The sequence below is a fragment of the Phaethon aethereus genome (assembly GCF_964289735.1).
Source record: "Phaethon aethereus genome assembly, chromosome: 1".
Lineage (NCBI taxonomy): Eukaryota > Metazoa > Chordata > Aves > Phaethontiformes > Phaethontidae > Phaethon > Phaethon aethereus.
Window position 1 is genome coordinate 30,776,565 of NC_138575.1, and position 22,205 is coordinate 30,798,769.

Below are 22,205 nucleotides of genomic sequence, written 5' to 3' on the forward strand. Positions count from 1 at the left end.
TAGAATTTCCTCAATAACTTTTTTGTTTCTAATCGTAGTAATTAATAGTAATGTTTATGTGTAAACTCAGTAAGATTAAACACCAATAGGATTACAGTGGTCCTCGTGTTTCAAGACTGAGTTCAGGCCAGGAAGAAGCTTGTCCCGTAAAATAGTAAAGATCTCCAGTGAGATCTGCCTAGCCACATTGTCTTACAAAATTCCCGTTAAAAATATTACAGTCTGTTCCTCTACTATATGAAAAAGAAAAGCACATCATTTAAATGGATCTGAGTAGGGGGAGCTTATGTTCTAAATATAATATTTAATCCTGAACATTTTGTTTTGTTTTTATGGGGAAAAATGTGGCTTGGAGGAGTGAAAATTAAGGCTTTGATTGTACATTAAGAAAAGTCTCTGAAAGTGTTGCCAGATCAGTTGATACATCCCTGTGTCCGCTCCTTTTCTGTGAAATGGATATAATGATAATATCCTTTTCCATGATGTACTGTGGGTTAAGCTTGTTAACTGGTTATGGAGTCCTTTTTGTAAATCCTGTAGCTATTTGACTACTAAAAAGAAGTCTTGCAAAGCATACTGAAAAGGTTTAGTATAAAGTAAGAACTTGCCAAATGTAATGGTGAAGTAAAACAATGTTTTAAAATACTTTGGAAGGTAATGGGTATCATAGGAATATTTTGAATACCCATAGATATCCAGTATAGATACCTAATGGGTGGTTTTTGTGGAAAAACTGCACAGACCAGGTTTGGTTTACCTTTTCCTCTCATTCAAATTATAAAGTAAGATACATGCAAAACCCATTTTATATTGATTTTAATAATGACCCAAATTTGAATGACCTTGAACAACACACTTACTTGATCTTTATTATGCATTTTTTAATTTAGATGTTAAACTCCCTGGTGAGAAAGGATGTGTCATGTTTATGCTGTGTACGATTAAAAGCAATTATTTGCCACTAACATTTCTTTTCATTCTTCTTCCAGGACTTCAGTGATTTTGGACCACTGTAACTGAAATGATATTACAGAACGCAGCTATCGGATTGCGTTCGTTGGATGAAACCCAAATTTTTACTTTCAGTCAAGTGGGTAAAACCCCGTAACTGCAGTTTACATGTGTAGGTCACTGCGTTACTGTGTTAGTCACTGTCTCCATGCAGCTATGACAAGGCTAGAAGAAGCAAACAGAGAAGTGAACATGCACTCATCGGTCAGATACCTTGGCTATCTTGCCAGAATCAACCTACTGGTTGCCATTTGCATGGGCCTTTATGTCAGATGGGAAAAAACTGCAGATGCACTGATTTTGGTAATATTTATTCTGGGGCTCTTTGTTCTTGGAATTGCCAGCATTCTGTATTACTATTTTTCAATGGAAACAGCAAGTCTGAGTCTCTCCAATCTTTGGTTTGGTTTTTTACTTGGTCTTCTCTGTTTTCTTAATAATTCTGCCTTCAAAACGGATGTGAAAGAAGAAGCTACTAAATATTTGCTCCTTTCTGCCATTGTTTTAAGGATATTATGTGCTTTGGTTGAGAGGATTTGTGGTTGTGTCCATCATAGGCCAACTCTGCTGACAACAGTTGAATTTTTGGAGCTGGTTGGATTTGCAATTGCCAGCACAACTATGCTGGTAGAAAAATCTATGAGTATTATTCTGTTGGTCATGGCTTTGGCCATGTTGATTATTGACTTACGTATGAAGTCTTTTTTGGCAATTCCAAATCTGGTAATTTTTGGAGCCATTGCATCCTTACTCTTTTTTCCATCATTGCAAATCCCCACAAACCCATTTGCCTTGGCATGTTTCTTCAGCTGCCTGATTTCAGATCCCCTTCTCGACGTTTACTTCAGTGGACTTTCAGTTACTGAACGATGGAAGCCCTACTTGTACCGTGGCAAAATCTGCAGAAGGCTTTCTGTCATCTCAGTTGGGGTCATTGAACTAATCTTTTTCGTTCTTGCAGCCTTTAAACTGCGTGATTTGGATCTCTGGTATTTTGTGATACCTGGTTTTTCTATTTTTGGAATTTTCTGGATGATCTGTCATGTCATTTTTTTTATAACTCTTTGGGGATTTCACACAAAACTAAATGACTGTCACAAGGTATACTATACCCACCGTGCGGAAAACAACAGCCTTGACAGAGTTATGGCATCTAAAGGAATGCGTCACTTCTGTTTGATTTCGGAACAGCTAGTATTTTTCAGCCTTGTTGCAACTGCTGTTTTGGGGGCCGTTTCTTGGCAGGTAAGTAATAATCTCTTTATCTTGATTTCACTCTTGAGAATGCTCCTGAGAATTGTTGGCTCCTTAAAATTCCTGTGACATTTGACGGTGTGCTGTGGCTCAGCAATTCAAAGTTGGAACCCTTGGTTTCACCAGCGTGCTCTTCAAATGTAACATTCTGTGCTGCCTTGACTGTGGCCTGTTAAGGCAACTGGAACATACTAGTTTCTTTACGTGGGCAAAATGGGAAGAATTAATGCTTCCAGGACAAAAGAAGTGTGCAAAGTATTTGAAGTTTACCTACTTAGAAAATTATTTTGCTTTTGAATTAATTGTGCCATAAAATTTGTTTTCAAAATGAATCATGGTGTTGAACTCTAATAATGCTCACTGTATTGAGGGCTTTTCTTATGGAGTATTTTAACTGAATCAAGGCAAATACATGTTTTAAGAATGTATTTTTCAATATTTTGCTTTGCATTTAACCATTAATGTGGAGTTAGAGATCGGCTGATAAACTGGTAAATTGTTGACATGTATTTTAAGTGTCTCATTTTCAAATCTAGTTATACACCACAGGCTATGTCCTCTGAAAGACCAATTCTTAAAATTGCACAGCGTTTTTTGACTTTTCTTTCCATTGCGGAATTAAGGATGTTGTCTTTTCTTTAGCAGAAAACATACATTTCTCTCAAAATGCTTGTTCAGTGCCCAAGTAAAAGTACATTGTGTGGTATCACAGTTGCAATAGAGTGAAAAGGGAGTGTGGTATCTGTTTTCTTTTTTAAGCTGATCTGAAAAACAACAGTAATCATATTTGTACCCATGCATCTCTTACAAAAATTAGGTATGTAATTCCTTTATATCATTATTATTATTAATGTTATGATTATTTATGGCAGATCTAGTTTACAGAAATGTCTCCATAGTGTTTCCAAAACAATTTGCTGCCTATTCCTGCAGATTTTCTTACGTTAAAAAACCTTGTGGATGAAAGGTGTTACAGAACTTGCTGGAAAAGGAAATTTACAGGGTTTTTGTGAGGTTTTGTGGGGGGATTTTTTTGCTTTGTTTTGGTTTGGGTTTTGTGGTTGTGTGTGTGTGTTTGTTTTTTTTTTTCATGAGAGCATTTTAGGTTAACAGACAAGCCTGGGAGGAAGGCTGGGTAGTTTTGCTCTTTCTTTGAGAAAGTATCAGCATGCATATCTGTAGCATCTGGATTTGCAGAAAGGACAAAAGGAAGAAATAGAACCAAAAAGAAGCAGAGAAGAAAAATCCCTAAAACCTGTTTGCAGAAAGTGAAGTTGCTAACGTACCAAAAGAAATGGGAAAGTGGTTTGGGAGACAGAAACAATAGATGGAGTATCAGCATGCTAATATTGCTAACTTCTATACTTTTTCTTCTGAGAATTTTGTGATTTTATCAAAATGCAAATCTTTAATCTTTATATGCTAGATGACTTTTTTAAGTAAAAGCAATTTTTTCCCATCTCTACCAGAGAGTCTTACTAATTTCTCTGTCCTGGTTCTCCTCCTTTAACATCCTGAGACAACGCTAGTTAATGATCACATAGTTTTAAAATTTCTTGGGTGGAGTCACTCCACCTAGTTACACCTAACAAAGCAGTCAGAACAAATCAAACGCCCAAGTTGTCCATGTAGTTAAACTGGAGCGAGGCAGTTTGTTTTGATGGTGCCCGGAGCCTGCCTGCAGGGGGTTAACCACCAGACTTGGACAGAATCTTCAGGGGAAGAGCTGTCACTCCCCATGCATCTGCTTAAAGCCCACAGGCGCTTCCTTGAGGAAGACTGCTTCGATAGTGCAAGGTGTGTGCGTAAGCAAGGACGACTGGATTCATACTCACGTTGTTACTTTTTTTCTCTTCATGTCGATTGATAATTCTTTGCAAGTTTTTTTTTCTGTCTCTGTCCTCTGCCCCCAAAAAACTGCAACTCTTACATGTCTGGTAATTTTAGTCCTCTCTAATTCTGAAGAAGTGCTATTGTGCTGTGGAATGACTTGTGCAGCACCATTCACAAGAAGCAAACTGGCAATGCGTCTAAAATCTTAATATTTGTTATTGGCTAATTTCAGTTTGTAGCATCATGTGTGTAAATAAGATAAGCTGCTGCTCATCACCTGTCTGTTAGGTTGTGTATTTGCCTATACCATGGAAAAAAGAGTAATTGTAGTGGCAAAAGTGAAAGGCATCAGGCCAAACACTTTTACTTGTCAGGAAATTAAGTTTTTTATTATAATCATTCAGTTTTAGTAGATAATTACATTTACATTTCTTTTACTATATTTATATTTCTTTCATCATGTATTTATAGTAATCAATTAGATTAAGATTATGAATGCAGTTGTCTCCAACTAAAATAATTACTTCTTCAGAAGACGTTGTGATGTTTGCCTTGCAGATCACTGTGCCTATCTCATCTGTTGTCAGAAAATGAAATACTTTATCAGACCTGGCCAGAACATAACTTAATAGATTGATGTAACATTTATTATAGTGATTGCTGGGAACTGTGGCCTTTTCTGTATTTTTGTTGATAGTGTCAGGTTTCAAAAGAATTAGAACTAAGAAAGTAGTGATGCCTGAGCATACAATTTACCCTCTTGCAGGGCATTTGTTTTTTTCTAGAGGTTTAAGGAAATGAGTATTTTTTCTTCTTTGTAAGGGGGAATTCAAGGCTTCAAAACTACTTTAGAATCCTTTGTTCAATTTTTGAGTCTGCTGTTTCAGAATTTCTGTTAAACCATGATAGTAATACAGAAAACAAGCTTTTCCAGTGAATATGTACTTTCCTTAGGGTGTTTTATATGTATTAGTAACAGTTAAGGAGACAAATCAGTTTGAGAACACTCTCTGCCTTCCTCTTTAAAAAGTGATAGTTATTGCTAAATACTTAGTGGGTTGGGATTTCAGGGTTTTGTTTGGGTTTGTTTTATTTTTAAGAAAACTTGGCTGCAGAAAAAAGCTGGTGACATCACTATGTAGTAGAAAGAGATCTTAGAGCTGTGTTAGATGCCTTTCCGTGAAAACATCAGCTTAATGTTTATTGGTCATCAAAAATGCTGGGAATTACTAGGAAAGAACTGGAGGTATCATTATGCCACTACAGAAATCCATAGCTTCCGTATTTTGAATAATTGCACAATTCTTACTTGCCATCCTGTAGATAAGAAAACAAGCAAAGGTTCAGAGAAGGGTGACGAAATTCAGTATAGACATGAAACAGTTTATGTGGAGGGAATGAATAAACAAAGATGCTTCAGTCTGGAAAAGAGAAAACTAAGTGCAAATATGAACATATAAAATACTATCTGTGGTGTGAGAGAAGGTAACTGTTAAGAGACAATAAAAGATCAATTCTAGTGCAAAAGTTGAGGGGAATCAAGTTGGCAAGAAGCAGGTTGGAGCCAGACAGGTGGGAATAGCTCCTTATACAGTGCTGAGTTAGCTCTGGGGCTGTGCATCATGGCGTGCCGTGTGTGCTGAGCAGTTGCAGAGGCTCAGGAAGAAGCTGGACAAGTTCATGGAAACATTCACTGAGGTTTACATACTGTATGGGAACAGCATCTGGCTGGGGAAGTCTTTGAGCCACCAGTGGTTGGAGTACTCAGGAAACATATGTGCTTGGTCTTTCCATTTGGCTTCTTTGGGAGACAAGACGTTCTTCTAGATAGACCTTTGGTGCAGCCTAATACAGCCACCCTTACATTCTTATATTATGGATTTTTTTAAACTTAAATTTTCAACATATTTTTTTCCTTATATTCTTAGGAATGCTAATTCAATGATCAGTCACCAGATCCTGAAAATGTTTGCTCTTCTTAAAATTATTTAAAACATTTTATGTATGTGTAAGATTAACAGTTTTCAGTCTTTGCAACTTCAGTCTGGGATTCATGTAGTCATTTTAGTAAGTGTTAATTATATTTGAAATCTGTTAAGTGTCACCCAGAAGGTGAAGCATTTTTTATTTATACCTTTCCTCACTCTGAAGATGTACTGAAAGCTTATTTAATGGTACTGCATTTGATGTCCATTTGACGTGGCTTGAAATCACGTCACAGTCTGCCATTTGACCTCCTATGTAATGAATAGAATTGGCAAAAAACCTGAGCCTTGGAAAGGTACTTTCTAACAGTGAGCTATAAATAATTAGCCCTGGTTATAAAAATTCTAGCCCAGCTGTGTGTGTTAGGTTACAGCCAGAAATGGGGTGGTGAAAGGGAGGGGTTCTATTTTGTGGAAAACTTTGTTACAGGCACATTATATATACGCTTTTAACATTTTTAATAACTGTAATTATATAGTGTATCTGTGCATCATATAAATCTCAAGTGTATGAAAGGTCAAGATCTAAAGAGACAGTTGTCTGCTAATTGGTGGTTAGAAGTATCCTATTTGATTAAAATTGCCAGAAAAATATCAAATCTCCTTTTGTGGAGGGGCCTTTAAAGTGAGGTCAATTAAGTCGCTGTTGCGCACACAGTAGTTTTGTGACTCATGCAGAATTGTTGAGGCTGGAAGTCCTCTCAGCCAAGGACCTTTCTTTAAGGGGAGCTTAGCCCTTGTAATAAGCCAAGGCTTGAAAGTCTCTGTTCCTGGTGCTTCAATACATGCTTGGGAAGAACTGTGGTTCTTGAAAAGAACTGTGGCTCTTGAAAGCAGAATCTCTCTCCAACAGATCAAGCTTTAAATGTAAAGAGCAGAATTGTCAGGTCTGTCTAACAGTGGAAGATGTGCTCAGGCAGCATGAGAAGTATAAAATTAATTTGTGAAAGCCAATTGCATTCAAAAATGGAGTAACAGCTTTTCAGTGAGGCATGTTTCAGTTGGGGCATGGTCTGCCTCTGAGAATAATCCCTGCTTTAGTTGGAATGGAAAGACACCTTGTATTGTTGGTAGGGATACATTGAATTTTTCCTTTCCTTCTGCGGGAAGTGTTCTGCACCTGCCTTTACATTTGTGTGAGTAATGTCAGTCAGATCGATAGACTTTAACTCCAACTTACTCATTTCAGCAATTACTCACGTGCCTGTCCATAATTGGGCTCTTGGGTGGGACAAGATCCAGCAGAAGTCATGCAAACGACTCAGGCATTACTTCTTTCAGAAGCCAATAAAATGATGAAAAATTTGCAGATGGAAGTCTTGAAATTTGCAAGCAAAGGTTTTGGAAATGTTTGGACGAATCTTTTTCTCAGAAATTTAAAATCGGATTTCATTAAGTACTCTATGCCAAGGTAGCAGTACAGTTTTTTTGAATTACTGGCCAAAGATAATTATTATCCCTGGAAGACCTGTATTTAATATTACCAAGAGAAAAATTAACTATGTCGGAGACAGTTAAAGTAATGGAATTAAGTACTTTCAGTACATTATTCTTGTTTTTTGTGAATTTTATGGGTTAGTAAAATAATAGTATTCATGATATGCTTGGGTACTTGTACTTAAATGGATGATGCTATTGAACACGAATTATTCATAGAAGAAAAATTAATTTATTTTATGTATGAGTATTTTCTTGTTTTGGGGACAGTTTGTGATTTTTGTAGTCTCTATTGTTGTGTGATTCATAGAATCATAGAATAGTTTGGGTTGGAAGGGACCCTTAAAGGTCATCCAGTCCAACCCCCCTGCAATGAGCAGGGGCATCTTCAAATAGATCAGGTTGCTAGTTGATTGCCTGGTGTTTCTTGAAAGCTCAATTGACAGTGCCTTAATAAAATTGAAGAAGGTGACTTTTTCTTTAACTTCTCTAAAAACAATATTGTTTTCTGAATAGTAAGAAGTTTTCTAAGTAACATCTATATTTACTTGCACATACTTTCATGAACATCACAGAATAAGTAACTTTTTTGAATGCAAATCATATCCAGTCTTTCTCATTCATTTTCCCCTGGTTTTCTTCCTGACTCGTATTTTTAATCCAGTCCTTCTCAGGCTTTGCTTGTCCAGTTTAATTTTTTTTTTTTCTTTTTTCACCCAGAGGCCCTACTGCACTCTCTGGGCTCTCTCCATATTTTCTCCAATAGCCATGCCACTTCTGCTTTTTTTTTTTTCCCCACTTTCTGTCTGTCTGATCATCTTTAGTTCCCCCTTTCTTTTCCTCACCGACAGTTTTTCCTCCTCCTTGACGATTTGACTTGCCTATCTGTCTCTTGCTATTTCTTTAAAGACTTACCTGTTCAGTTTCTTTTGTAATACCTTTATTCCGTTTTTCCCTAATATTTCATCATCTCTTAAGCTGGATCCTAAATCCCCCTTGCTCACTGCTCATCATTTCTCTCAAACTCATCTGCCATCCTGTTTGTTTTTGCTGCCTATCTTCCTCTCTGCGGTAGGTGCTCAGCCCTCCTTGGCTCTCTACCCCTCCAGTCCAGTCCCCTGGACTGTGTCAGGTTGTCTGCTCGCATCCCATCCGCAGTGCAGCACACCTTGCTGCTGTCGCCACCACTGCCAGAGGCCCTAGCTCAGGAGGGGGATCTCCGGTGACAAAAGAAAGGGAGTATTCATTGTTAGTCTAAAGAATCAGATTTACGTGTTAAGCTTTCCTGTCAAAGTCTCATTAATTTCTGAATTGGAAGTTTTGTATTAAAAAAATTCAGAAATCCATTTAGTATGCTTTTAAATTGACAACCACTTCTGGTTTTGCTGGGACAAATGCATGTAGACTAAAGCACAGGCTTTCCCGTGGTTAGAATGGGAGTCAGGAATGGGAAGCATAACACATTAAATCTGTCTGCCGGTGAATGTGATGATTATTTTCTGCAAACTGTTTTCTACATATTCCCAGTGCTGTTTTAATAGTCAGAAGTAATGGATCATTTATTGTTGTCCAGAGATTATTCTTTCATTAAATAATTTCTTATAAGACTATTTCCTCTGGTAATTGTTCTACATTGTAACTTTACAAATTTTGTCTTTAAGCTTCCTCTTACCTGTAGTATACATATCTTGTTTTCAATTGGAATAAGCTATCCATGAAGTATTTGTAGATAAGTTATCATATTATCCTTTTTCTCCTGAGCCTTCACCTTCGTGGAGTGTATACTTTGTTTTTGCAGAATCACTGCAGAGGAGCTAAGCAGAAATGCCTTTTATATTTCCTTATATATGTGTGTGTCTATAAAAATAGGTAAATATTATTCAGCTTGGATAATGGAAAGCAAGGCAGAATATTTTCTTATAAATACACAGAGACATCTTTGTAAGCTTCCTCAATTGTTGGTCTGTTATGTATGATCCTGGGCAGCCTGCTTTGGGTGGCCCTGCTTGAGCCGGGTGGGGGCTGGACCAGATGACCTCCAGAGACCCCTTACAGCCTCAGCCATTCAGTGATTCTGTGATCGTCTTGGTTGACATCTGTTTAGGAATTTATTTCTATTTTAACCAGAAGGGCTTTTCTATAGGTCTTTGTAACTGGCTTCCAATTTAAACTGATGTTTGTTTGCTTGTTTTTTTTCTTCCTCCTCGTTACTTTCGTCCATCACAGTAATGCTCCATTGTCATAAACAGAGTTCCAGAATTGTTCCACTTCAAACAGTGGTTTACTCCTTAGGACTGGAGTTATCCTCTCCATGATTATAAAATTATATACCTTGGCTATAAAATACCTCTAAATGCTTCTGGTATTTTAACAAAGTTAGGTTTAGCAATAAAGTGTTGCTTGAAAAGCTGAAACAAGTGGAAAGATAATACTACTAGCAAATCTCACACAACTTTTATTGTGTATCATTTCAGTAGCCAGAGGCAAGAAGTATATTTTTTTACCTTTTCTACATTATTTGAAATGATAACACACTGTATATTTATGAAATATTCATCTAGAAGAAGAGAGACAAAGGCAAAAAACTTCAAAGACTAAGATAAAATGGCTTCTTATATTTTCAGTGGGATTGATGAGGTGGTGTCTTGTCTTCTGTTCGCTTTTTGAGCATTCTGTCTGGAACCAGTGGGCACTTAGAGTACAGGGATGTACTGCAGGCTGAGATGGCCAGTGAAGTCAAAAACAGAATTAAAATGTTTTGAACAGATGAAAGAACAAACTCCCTTTCTGACTCCACCTATGCATCCATGGCCATCTGCTCCATTAAGGACCAGTCGTCAAATCTTTTGGGTTTAGTAAAGCACTGACAACCTCCACCTGGCATCTTAGCTGTTACCTTAAGAGAGGGACCTGTCTTCAGATTTACAGTATTTACTAATTTAATTAGATATTATTTTTTGCTATTTCAAGTTCTTATATTTTAGGTGTTTTAAAATTCCACCAGTCATTTTTTCGCAGTGCTGAATTAAAATACTTTATTGTCTTATTGAAGAGCTGCTCTAAACATCATTAATCATTCTTAAATTTGTTAGTAATATATTTCTTCTGAATCAAAACCGCTGCAAAAGTGCTGACAGCAAGTGCCAGCATCTTTGTTGGATACATGTCTGTACATGTAAAATACCCATACCAACAATGCTTTCCTCCTTCATAGTGTAAGATGGCCACTAAATGAAGATGAAGTTGAACCTTCAGATGGAGCTGAGTTGATTCATAACACCATAGAGCATATTTCCCATTCCTCTTTAATATTTGGTACAAACTAAGAGTAGAATACAGAGCAAGATGGATCACTGAGATGATCTGTACAGTTTCTATGTATGATCCTTATCTCACAAGTACTTGTGAATTTTCTTGTCAGTATCTTCATATTAGTAGGAGTACTTTCAATAATTCAAAAAGTAAGACTCAATCAGAAGCTTCTTGAAAACTATTTATCTTTGTGATGATCTCAAGTTGTGTTATTGCAGAACACTGTAGGCTTAATAACTTGCATGTGTTTTAGGGGATTAAGGAAATGCAGGGAGTATTTAGAACAGCATGGTATGTTGCAAGAAAACTTAGACAATAAAATTATATAAAGTAATAATATAGTAGTAGTATTTAGGATATTATGATAGCTGTAGTTTTTATGGGCAAGTGTGTATTTTATTTTGTAATATGTTCGCTGTGATCAAAACACTAATGCAATGTAAGAGCACTTTGCTCTAACAAGATCCAAGAGAAGTTATATTTATGTATATCATATATAGAAAAGCTGAATTTGTCATAAAATTTTGTATTTCATTACAATACTTCCTGGTCCATGCGTTCAGTCTTTCAAAGGTGTAGAGAATCCTCTAACTAGCCGATCATGAATCGGAAGCTTTTCTAGACAAGCCCTTCAATTTCTGCAGGATCCAAGTCTTCCTGTTTTCTTTGAACATAAAGCAAATTATCCTTCTGATATCTACAGTTGCAAAAGTAAGTCTCCAGATCTTGGAACTAATTTAGCTAGAGAGCTCCACTATTTTATCAAAGTCTTATATTTTACAATGTTTGTATAGAACAGAAACTAACCAAATCTCTGTAAGTTTGTATTGCCGCTGCCCTGAGTCCTTTTCATTTTCAGAGTGCATTTGGAAAACTGAGCAACAAAAGTGAGCACTTTCTGCTGATACATTTGAAACAAAAATTATGTTGTCTTAATTACAGGATTTTTTTTTCTCCTTATTGACAACAAAACAAGTTTGTTTTTTTCTTGTCTTCTGGTGACTTCAGCTAATTGTATGGATTTTGTGGAAGTTGATTCTGAAAATCCTTATTCTCTGACACAAAACTTGAGAATCACTGTGTGAATGCTTCTCTGCGCTTGCCCTCAATACATTCCATCTGCTCACTCACTCGCTGTTCCTGACCCTCTGAGTTCAGGCAAGACTGGGACAGGGAAAGGAATATATCTGGAAAGATGCAATATACCTCCTGAGATGGCTAAGATAATTATGTACATAAAAGTGATTGTGAATCTCCTATAATATATGTGCACTTCATAGGCACACATTGCTCCTTGTAGATTCAAATTATTAGCACCAAAACATCAAGTTACATTATACCACATGAAATCGGTGTGCAGTAGTAACACTAGCGTTATCACCTGTTGATGGACTTGTTATATCTGAACCAGTTTTGTAGTTTGAATGTCAGGAAGTCCATAAGCGTATTAATTGCAGTTTTGTGAAAAAGTGTGCAGGGCTGTCGGTAAAGGGAAGCTCTCCATGGTTGTTCTGTAACGTGATTTGATGTCTGCTCAGTGTCATGTCCTTGAGAGCTAAATATAAATAAATAAACTTTTCATTTGTTGTGAATTATATAAAGCATAGTGGGAGCTGGATAGAGTTTTATAGTGGTTTCAGGGGTTGGAATTTTAGAATAATGCTGTCAGTTAACAGCTACCAGTTATTTGAGAATAGTGCTATCTGTTAATTATGCTGTCAGTTATCAGCTAATATCAGATTCTAGTCTTTACTTGTGGTTAGAAGTATTGCTTTCACCATTCCAAGGACACGTAGGTGAGATCCTTCCATCAGAAGTAGAATGGGACACTTTTTAAAACCGGGACAGGTAGCAAACAGTACTCTTCCTTAGGGCAGGAAGCACATTAGATGGGTAAAGCTGTTCTTTCAGACTAAGTCATGTAATATTTATGTGTTTAAAAACTGCATATAGTTGAGTTAGTGCCATGTGCCAACGGAACTGAGTTGGTTTAGGTGTAATTTCCTTCATTGTAATTTACTTTCCAAATTATTAATAGCTTTGTCTATGTATTAAGCTGAACTACCGGTCCATATCAAGTCACTGACTGTTAAAACAATAAGGCAATATCCAGATTAAAAAAAAAAACATTAATATTGTATATTTATGCAAAGAGGACAAATAAAACTTAGATGTAGTCAGGGGCCATGGAACTCTTCTCAAGACAGAAATCCATAGCTATGAATTTATTTCCTTTGCTTTGTAACAAACATTAATATTTAATAACTGCACCATGGTTATTAAAGTTCTTGGTTAACTAGATATTATAATACTGTTTCTACCTTTCCTAAAGCATTTAATGCCTCATTAAACTCAGTCACACCATATTAAAATAATTGAAATTAATCTGTATCTGTTCTGCCCTTGCTGACAACTGGCATTTCAGAAGTGCGTTTTTATTTTACTAGTACTAGCGGTGGAGACTTAACTTTTGAAACTTCTTTTTTTTACAGAAATCATCTGTGTATCAGTGCATGTAATCCTTTCCAAAACTGCTCTTTACCTACAAAACAGGAAAGGTCCATGTAGGGTATTAGCTGTGTGAATGCTACAAAGTCCTGTAGTGGAACTCCCTTCTTGTCTGACACGTATCTGACAAAGAATTCTCTTTTTAATTGCAATAATGTTCACAAATGTTCTTACAAGTCATCTTTTGTGTGGCATAGTATGCTAGAAAGAATATTTTAAAAATCCTTGGTGTTAACAAGCAAGAATAGTTAAATCTATTTTTAGTGATGCAATACAGTATGCTATCATCTGACGCTAGGTACATAATATTCTGTGTTGTGCTTTACTGATTAAGGCCTGATCATGCAGATATTTACGGATATACTTATTTTAGGCACATAAATAATTTTGTGGTGTTTGATTTTCCTGCTTAAATGGGTAAAGCAAAACTATGATCAGGGCTTTTAAACCTAAGTCCTGTGCTGTTAGTGTTTTCAAATGCATTCCTTTCAGAAGAGTGATCTCTGTTTACCAGCCACGTTCTCCCCAAACCCCCAAATTGGCCTTTTATTTGTCTTTAGAGTACTTCACTGTGTAATATGTGAAAAAATAAGTATACATTATATATAATAGCTTGCATGTTTCAGGACCCAATTATGTTTAATCAAACACAGGGAATTATTCATAAAACCATAACCAAGAGATAGGAAGGATTTTTCATGCAATACCTAAATCTCTCCATTTTCTTTTTAGCCAACCAATGGGATCTTCATGAGTGCATTTCTCATCGTGTTACCTCTGGAGTCCATGGCTCATGGGCTTTTCCATGAGCTGGGAAACTGCTTGGGAGGAACCTGTGTTGGGTATGCTGTTGTGATTCCCACCAACTTTTGCAGGTATAGTTAGAATGTATTTCAGCTTCACTGTTAGCTTGTAGAGGCAATGCAGTGCTGTTGCTTCTATTTTTCTATAATTACATACAAATTTAAATAATAGGCAGATTTTTTATTTTTCCTTTTCCTTACCTTCCAAAAAGAATTAATAACGCCCAACTCCACCTTTTTATATGTATTTAATTTGCTTTTAGAAAGCCAATGAATCCCTTATGCACCAATCATGCATAGGCAGATTCCACCATCCCTGTCTCCCGCAAAGGAGGACTGGGGCATTTGACTGAGTTCAGATATTTTATAACAGGAGATTTAATAAACCAAACAGATTACTTTAAAACAATTTTGAATTCTGTTAAATGAGGTGGTGTCTACATTTAAAGGATGTTGAAATTAGATTTGCAAGTGAACTATATGTCAGTTATTAATACTGTGAATTTATAGCTGATTTTTGTTCCAATGTAAATGTTACCATATGAGAAATTCTTGGGGGTGGAGGGATTGTACTATTATTATTTGCCCATTTGTGTGTGTTCCTTCTAAGCTTTAAACTTGCAAATGCTACTTTATCTCTAGAATTAAAATTGTGTGTACGCATTTTTTTTGTAAATGATAAACAAGAGCTATGTAAATTATCTATTTGAGTTACAAGAGAAACAGAGCGGTAAATTGAAATGAGAGGCTTAAGAATGGAACTGCCCAATTTGCCCCATGAAAACTGCCCAGCTTGCAGCATGTGTAATGGATTCAGTGGGTAGGGGGAAAAAAATTAACAGGCAAAGAAACAGAAGGTAGCATGCTGATCTGACATAGCTGTATCTTAAATAGTGTAAAATGCTGCAAAAACAAGTTTTCTGAGTTTTGATCCACAGTCTTCAGCTATGCACTCTTTTAAAAAAATCCATGTAGTCAATTATCATTAGGGATAAAAAAAAAAATCAAAATTTACATGACAATAGAAATAAATTATTTTTGTTTCCATGGCAATAATTTAGTTATTTAATTCTGGCTGTGGCAGTTCCTTCTAACTTCTTGAGTGAACGAGATACTCTTGAGCAACTGTTTAGGACCTGACAGAGCTAAACTTCCTTATTAACAAAGCTTGACTGTTTCAGTAATGGGCTCAAGTCTTCACTTGCTGAGACAAACAGTAATGATGATGTATTCAATATAGTTGTAATAGTAGAACATTAGCCTTCATGAAGGCACTAGACAGGTGAGGAGGTGCAAAATTTAATTAGCTAGGCCAAAAAATAAAGCAGGTAGCTTTACACACTGACTTGCAAACAAAATACATGAAGAATATATACATACATACAATACAATATATCTATAAAAAACAATAGTCATAATTTGTATTAGTAGAGTAAGACCATCTCCGTATTTTCATCCACAAAATCTGTCCATTACCCAGGGAACCCAGTGACTCTTGTTATATATGCATATTCATATATATACACACATACGCTTATATATATATATATAATGTGATTTGTTCCAGCTCTAGTTTGTAATTTTCTTAGAATTTTTATTTTCTAAGCAGTAAAAACCATCATCTGAAATATATTTCTTATGCTGAAAGATCAGCATCTGAACAGCACACACAAGTAAGTATTACTGTATTTGCATGAGTACCATATTGAATAAAAGCTCATTTGGAACAGAGAGAAATTAATTCAAAAATATCTGAGCAAAATGTGTGTTTGGATTTCTCTTTATTATTGGAAACTAGTTTGCATGATATTTTATGCAAACTAACACTGAAGCCCAACATGTTCATATCACAGCTCCCTTCTCCCTCCCCCTGTCTCTCAGCTGCAGGAATAGCGCAGAGTTGTGCAAGGACTATGCTTTGAAGTGAAGAAGCATGACAAAAGGGAGGGGGAGATACTGGTCCCTCACTCAATTTTGAATTGTTTATAAACTGTACATTTCAAGTCAATCTGAATTTAGAACAATGCTACTTCATAGCAGAGAAAATACACACAAGGAAAACAATCACCAATTGCTAAAAGTACACTAAGCGTGAAATAATTATGTATCATAATCATAGCTGTTTTTCTTCTCTGTAGTCCTGATGGCCAACCAACTCTTCTTCCACCTGAGCACGTACAAGAGTTAAATCTGAGGTCTACTGGCATGCTTAATGCCATCCAAAGATTTTTTGCGTATCACATGATTGAGACATACGGTTGTGATTACTCTACAAGTGGACTGACCTTTGATACCCTTCACTCCAAGATCAAGTCTTTTCTTGAACTTCGGACAGCAGATGGACCCAGACATGATACCTACATTTTATATTACAGTGGTCACTCACATGGCACTGGTGAATGGGCACTGGCAGGTAACTGGTTTGGAGATTTTTTTTATTAATAGTTTTGGTATTGATAAACTTTCCAAATCAACTAATTTGTTCTTTAAAAAAAATCATACTGTATTGCAAAATTTTTAAGTTTTGGTCACATATATTATCTGATAGTCCAGATGGCAAAGAACCACCAGTATTTGGAGAACAGGTTCATACAAGCTCCTGGCAGGGAAGGAAAAAAAAGGAAAGGGTAATATACAGAGCATGGCTGTTAAGAGATTCAGGGGCTACAAGGAATAATCAAATTAGGCAAGGTTGCAGTCTAACCACCTCTACTAGTGGAGAAAATGGAGAAATGCAGAAGCCCCTTTTGTATGCAGTTAACTTGATGTAAAGAAGCAGCTCTTATCTTGCTCTGTATGATAGTCATGTGTGTTACTTTATGAACTTCTATGTCATTTTAGTATTTAGTCACTTTGATAAAAATCCTTTTGCAGCTAACTAATCTTACACTTGTTCTCAAAATTATCTAGATGTTGTTGACCCCAAATGTATGCTTACAGGTTTGAACATAATTTCATATTCCCCTTACAATTCAACAAGATAACTTTAAGGATTACTGCTTTTTTTTTCCCAGAAAAGTGGAAATGACCCCCTCATGCTCTAAAAAGAGATTTACCCTATATTTTGAGGAATATTTGTTCACTGTAATGAACAAGCATAATGTCTTCTCGTTCCCCAGGCATGGCAGAGTGAATTATACAGTGTCCTCTGGCTGTCATGAAGGACTGCGGTCAATCCTTCACACGTGCTCTGTTTTTTTGGTAAAAGATAGAATCAATAAAAGAAATATGCAGGTGTACAGTTCACACTAGAAAAGCAGATCTTCAAGCATACAGCAAACCTTGTATCATGAAAACAACTATGGTTTGCTGACATCCTAGAGTTTGAGAGTCACTGTGGACAGTGTAGCCTCAAGAGTACAAACCCCTGTGTAAGGGGCCGGTTTAACGCCTCGTCATATGCTTGGTATTGACTTCACCATTTCCACTTTTCTCGGCCCGTTTTTGATCTCTTTATAATGGGCAATCCTATCTTAACTGTATTCTTTGGTAAACCTACTGAAGTTTTCAAACCATTGGTAGGTTTAGCCTTGCTCTCCTGCTATATGGAACTGGGCTTCTGAGGTTGCTGTGTGCAAAAAGTGAATCTTGTAGTAAATACACTGAAAATTTGCAACTTTTTTTCCTTCCTGGGACAGAATTAATTCTCTTGGATAGCGCTCTGCCTGCGAGCTCCTGGCTGTTTGTCAGCAGTCTCTCCCCATGCTCTTTAGCAGTGTAGACAGGTACTAGCTCTGCCTGTGGTCATGCTGAGGTGTTCAGGCACAGGTCAGTTTTCATCTGGAGTCCGTGTACCTGTTTTGGTGCAACTCCATGCCTGAACTGTTATACCTGCTGAAGACCAATGCATATTTTTCTCAAAGGCTTCATCTGGATCAGCAATTTAAAAAAGCCACAGCTGTACTCTGAGCTTAGTGCAAGTGATGTACTGCAGTGTATGCCAGGGTGGCTGAATGACTTCTCCAAGAGTAGGATGGTCTCATCCATCAGAGCAGCTACTTCCCACTCGTGCTCCAGCCCTCAGCGTAGAGATGGTTAGCTTTCTAGCATGTCTAGAGCCAAATGTTGCTGCAAAAATTGGGCAGCTTCCAGCCCATTCCTGGCCAGCCTGGAGTCTGACAGCGGAGCTCAGGCCTCTCTATACCTCTTCAGGTAGCTGCAGCCTAAACTGAACTCTGTCTTTACTTCTAAGATAAGGGCCGAGGTAACTGTTAAAATAAAAAGAAAGTTTCTGTGCTAAAAGGTAACACTGTGTAAATGCAGTGGTGGTCAGCTTTTTCACAAAGTTGCTTTTCAGTTTGCTAGCCAAGCACCTTTTCAGCTTCTGCTTAGAGGTATGTATAGTCTCATAAAGGAGAGGAACAGGCAGCTGTCATATATCTTGCATCCATTTTCGTGATTAATTTTAGGTAGATCACGGAGTGTAACCTGATACTTGTTCCAGACAGCACTGCCCCTGAAGGTAACTTGGAGAATAAACTGAAAAGATGAAGGCTGTTTGGTGTAATTGTGCCGCGCGTGTTGGACAGTGGCGTTTTTTGACAGATGGAGCATTTGGTCATCAGCTCCTGTAACGTGTACCGTCCTCCGACCTCTGGAGAGGATGAAGAGAGATGGCAACAATGAAATGGATCTAATAGAAAAAGTAGCGTCTTACTGCCGGATTATGCCATGATACAGCACAGCAGTAGCAGTGTAGTCTTTGCTTTATAATGACATCTTTTAAAGGAGGCTTACTGGATTTATTAGTTCACTAATGATGTTCCTCTGTGGTTGGAAGCTGAGATGTAACACAGTGGTGTATAAAAGAAACTGTTAACTAGTCATGCATAAAGTATGAGTGGTCAAATGACCCGAGAGGTCGTGTTCTCCAAGTGAAGGCAAAGGCAAGAGCTGGGCTAATGAAGCTTTGTCTCTGTTGCTGAAACTGTCAGCTTAACTGCCTGCAAAACCTGCCAAAGAGACAGATGTGGCCACACGTATGGTTTTCTTACACAGCTTGGTGCCTAAATCTTGTGCTGGCTGATAAGTCCATGTGTCTGAGGTCAGTAGGGTTAGAAGCTGAGCATGTGTTTGTGTGTGTGTATGAAGGATGAGATCATTTTCCTTGCGCAGTTCTATCCACTACCATTTGGAAATCGCCTGCACACCTGCATAGTTATACTAAAATAAAGTTTATTTATAAGCCTTTAAAACATGAACAAATAAAGGACTTTTTACTGCTAATTGACACAGAAGGCTTACCTAGAAAAGAGAAACTGCTTCTGTACAAGTCTCTGCTGTAAATAACTACAGCAATGTGGGGATCATGTACCAACACAAGTCATTACTGTAGGTTTGTATATTAAGATTTTCTTTGGTACTAAATTTTCCAGGTTTGCATTTTTTTTGAGAAAGTTGTAGCCTTGTAATTTTGCTTTTACTTTAACTGTGATAGCATGCTCAAAGCTTTTAACTCTGAGCTATTAATTTGAAGCACTTCTGTGTCACCCCTTACAGGTAGAGATCTAAGTGCTGAAATGTGCAGCTATTCTGTTTGAGATTTATCTGTGCAGTTAAATACCTACTAACAAGATTTTAAATGCCGCTAAACATACGTATATTCATTCCGCAATTAAAATAACTATGGAATTAAAATGCAGTCTTTTTAAATCACGTTTTTCTACCTTTCTCCTAAAAGTGTTTTTTTTTTTCTAAAGTTGACATTTTCAAACTACAGTGTTTTTTTTGTAAATCTATATCATAACTCCAACCTGCCAACACCTAGATGTATCAGTTCTTCACATTAATAGTCACTGTGGAGCCAATGGAGATTTACTCGATTGTTTGCAAGATGTTTTCTTTAGTAAGTAGTCTGGTTTTCAAAGCTACATAGATCCTGCAGTATTCATTACACTTAAGCAGAAGAGCTCCCCACTATAGGCAACTTTTTTTAATTACAATCTGCTCTTTCAAAGCATTGTTGGAGCAAGAGCTGAGATGGAACATGAGGAGTTGGACACTCTAGCTGCAAGTGTTTTCTGAGCTGATAGGAAATAAATATTGTGGAAAAATTCCTATGAGATTTTTGTTTCATTGAGTTGTAAATCCATACCAATTTTAATTTTCTTAAAGTTCTGAAGACAACTATGTCTGTAGAGTGAATCTCTCCATTTCTGGTCATGTTAATTTTTCAAGCCAAAGCAATGGTTGTGCCCATAGGTGGCCTTCTCATCGCTTCAGAACTGTTAGCATGTGTTGTGTTCAACAGTCCTCTCTTTTCCTTAAAATAGGAGTCCTTTTTAATATTATTAAAAACATGTTAAAAAGAGTCCTTTTTTTTCCCTTAAAATTATTAAGGTTTAATACAAAATAAACTCTATTTCAGGTTTGCTTTCCTTATTTAGCTGTTCCCAGATTTCTTCAGTAGGCTGTAATTTCTTTTACTCTGTGAGGGAATTCCTTTCTTTTTTTTTTTTTTTTTTTTTTTTTTTTTTTTAATCAGTGGTGAGTTAATGGCCTCATTTGCCACAGCAAGTCAGGTGGAATCAGTTAATACCTCTCTGGAGATCTGCAACTTCTATAAACAGGGAGGATCAGTTGAAAACTTCTGTTATATCTGTCCAGATTGTTAAAATAAGGGATTCTTGGAACCTGCAGTCAAAATTCTACAGAGGTTTCTGTTTCTTCATCCTAATATTAAATATTTTTTTTTTCCTTGTGTCAGGGGGTGATGCTTTACGACTTGACACGCTGTTGGAGTGGTGGAGAGAAAAGAACAGCACTTTTTGTTCTCGACTCATCATCGTTTTAGACTGTGAGAACTCTCAGCCTTGGGTTAAAGAAGTAAGAAAAGTAAATGACCAGTACGTTGCTGTGCAAGGAGCAGAAATGGCCAGAGTTGTAGACATCGAGGAAGCAGACCCTCCACAGCTTGGTGACTTCACCAGGCAATGGGTTGAGTACAACTGTAACCCTGACAGTAACATCAGCTGGTCTGAAAAGGGACGTACAGTGAAAGCAGTGTATGGTGTGTCAAAACACTGGAGCGACTACACTTTGCATTTGCCAACGGGAAGCGATGTTGCCAAACACTGGATGATATACTTCCCACGTATCACCTATCCCTTAGTACATTTGGCAAACTGGTTTTGTGGTCTCAATCTGTTCTGGGCCTGTAAAGCATGTTTTAGGTGCTTGAAAAGACTGAAAATGAGTTGGTTTCTTCCCACAGTGCTGGACACAGGACAGGGTTTCAAACTCGTTAAATCCTAATTGGCAACCAAAGACAAAATGAAGTGGGAGCTCTGGGAACTTCCTCACTGTACCATACTTACAACTTTTTATATGACTATTTTTCTCTGAAAAAGTCTGCTACACTCACTTTATTCAGCTCTTTGAGCAGCTACAGTATATGCAACAGATAGAAACTGCAATCTTAAACAGAAGAGGGTAGGACTAGGATATTGAGTTTTGTTACTGGTCTTTATGTACATATGTAAGAGACTTATTTAGTATGACCATGCATTTTGGAGACATTTCGCATGTTCATATGCAATGCTCAAAGCAGCCTTTGTTCAGAGTCACCAGTTTGATGGACGGCAGCTCCTGTGAATGTTATAGCATGCTTATTTGTCATTTATATCCACTATATGGTCAAATACAGGAAAGTAACCAAGCTAATACTCAAATCAATTTATATGTCCTTGAAATTATATGGTGGGGTCAAGGGTATTATAAAACAGCACTGAGCCAAAAAAATAAGAGAGAAGAATGAATAGCCATTGTAGGGAGGTAGCTACCAAGAATCTTTAGTTTTATTTGCTTTTACATCTTCAGTCCCTGCCTCAGTTCTCTACTGCTGTCAGTGGAAATTTGGCACAGAAAACAAGGAAATCTGACAACCCTCTAATGTTCTGATGCTGCTCAGCCAATGTTGTCTGAAGTGCAGTTTTAAAAACTTTCAGTCTTGCGATCAAAATTCAATATCTTGCTGATGATCTTTGTGGTGTTTTTTTGGTTTTTTTTTTTTTGTAAGTATTCCCAGTAGTTAATTCATATATGGAATAAAAAGTGCACTGAG

The 22,205-nt window shown here is 37.0% G+C and overlaps 1 protein-coding gene across 1 annotated transcript; it reads left to right on the forward strand.

Annotated features, from left to right (window-relative positions):
* Positions 1-1,119: 1,119 nt before the first annotated feature.
* TMEM168 (transmembrane protein 168) lies at positions 1,120-21,397 on the forward strand (the record flags this gene model as incomplete). Its single annotated transcript, XM_081999129.1, has 4 exons — positions 1,120-2,256; positions 14,073-14,215; positions 16,282-16,556; positions 20,850-21,397. 4 exons carry the CDS (start codon positions 1,120-1,122, stop codon positions 21,395-21,397), a joined length of 2,103 nt encoding a protein of 700 aa, XP_081855255.1.
* Positions 21,398-22,205: the final 808 nt, after the last annotated feature.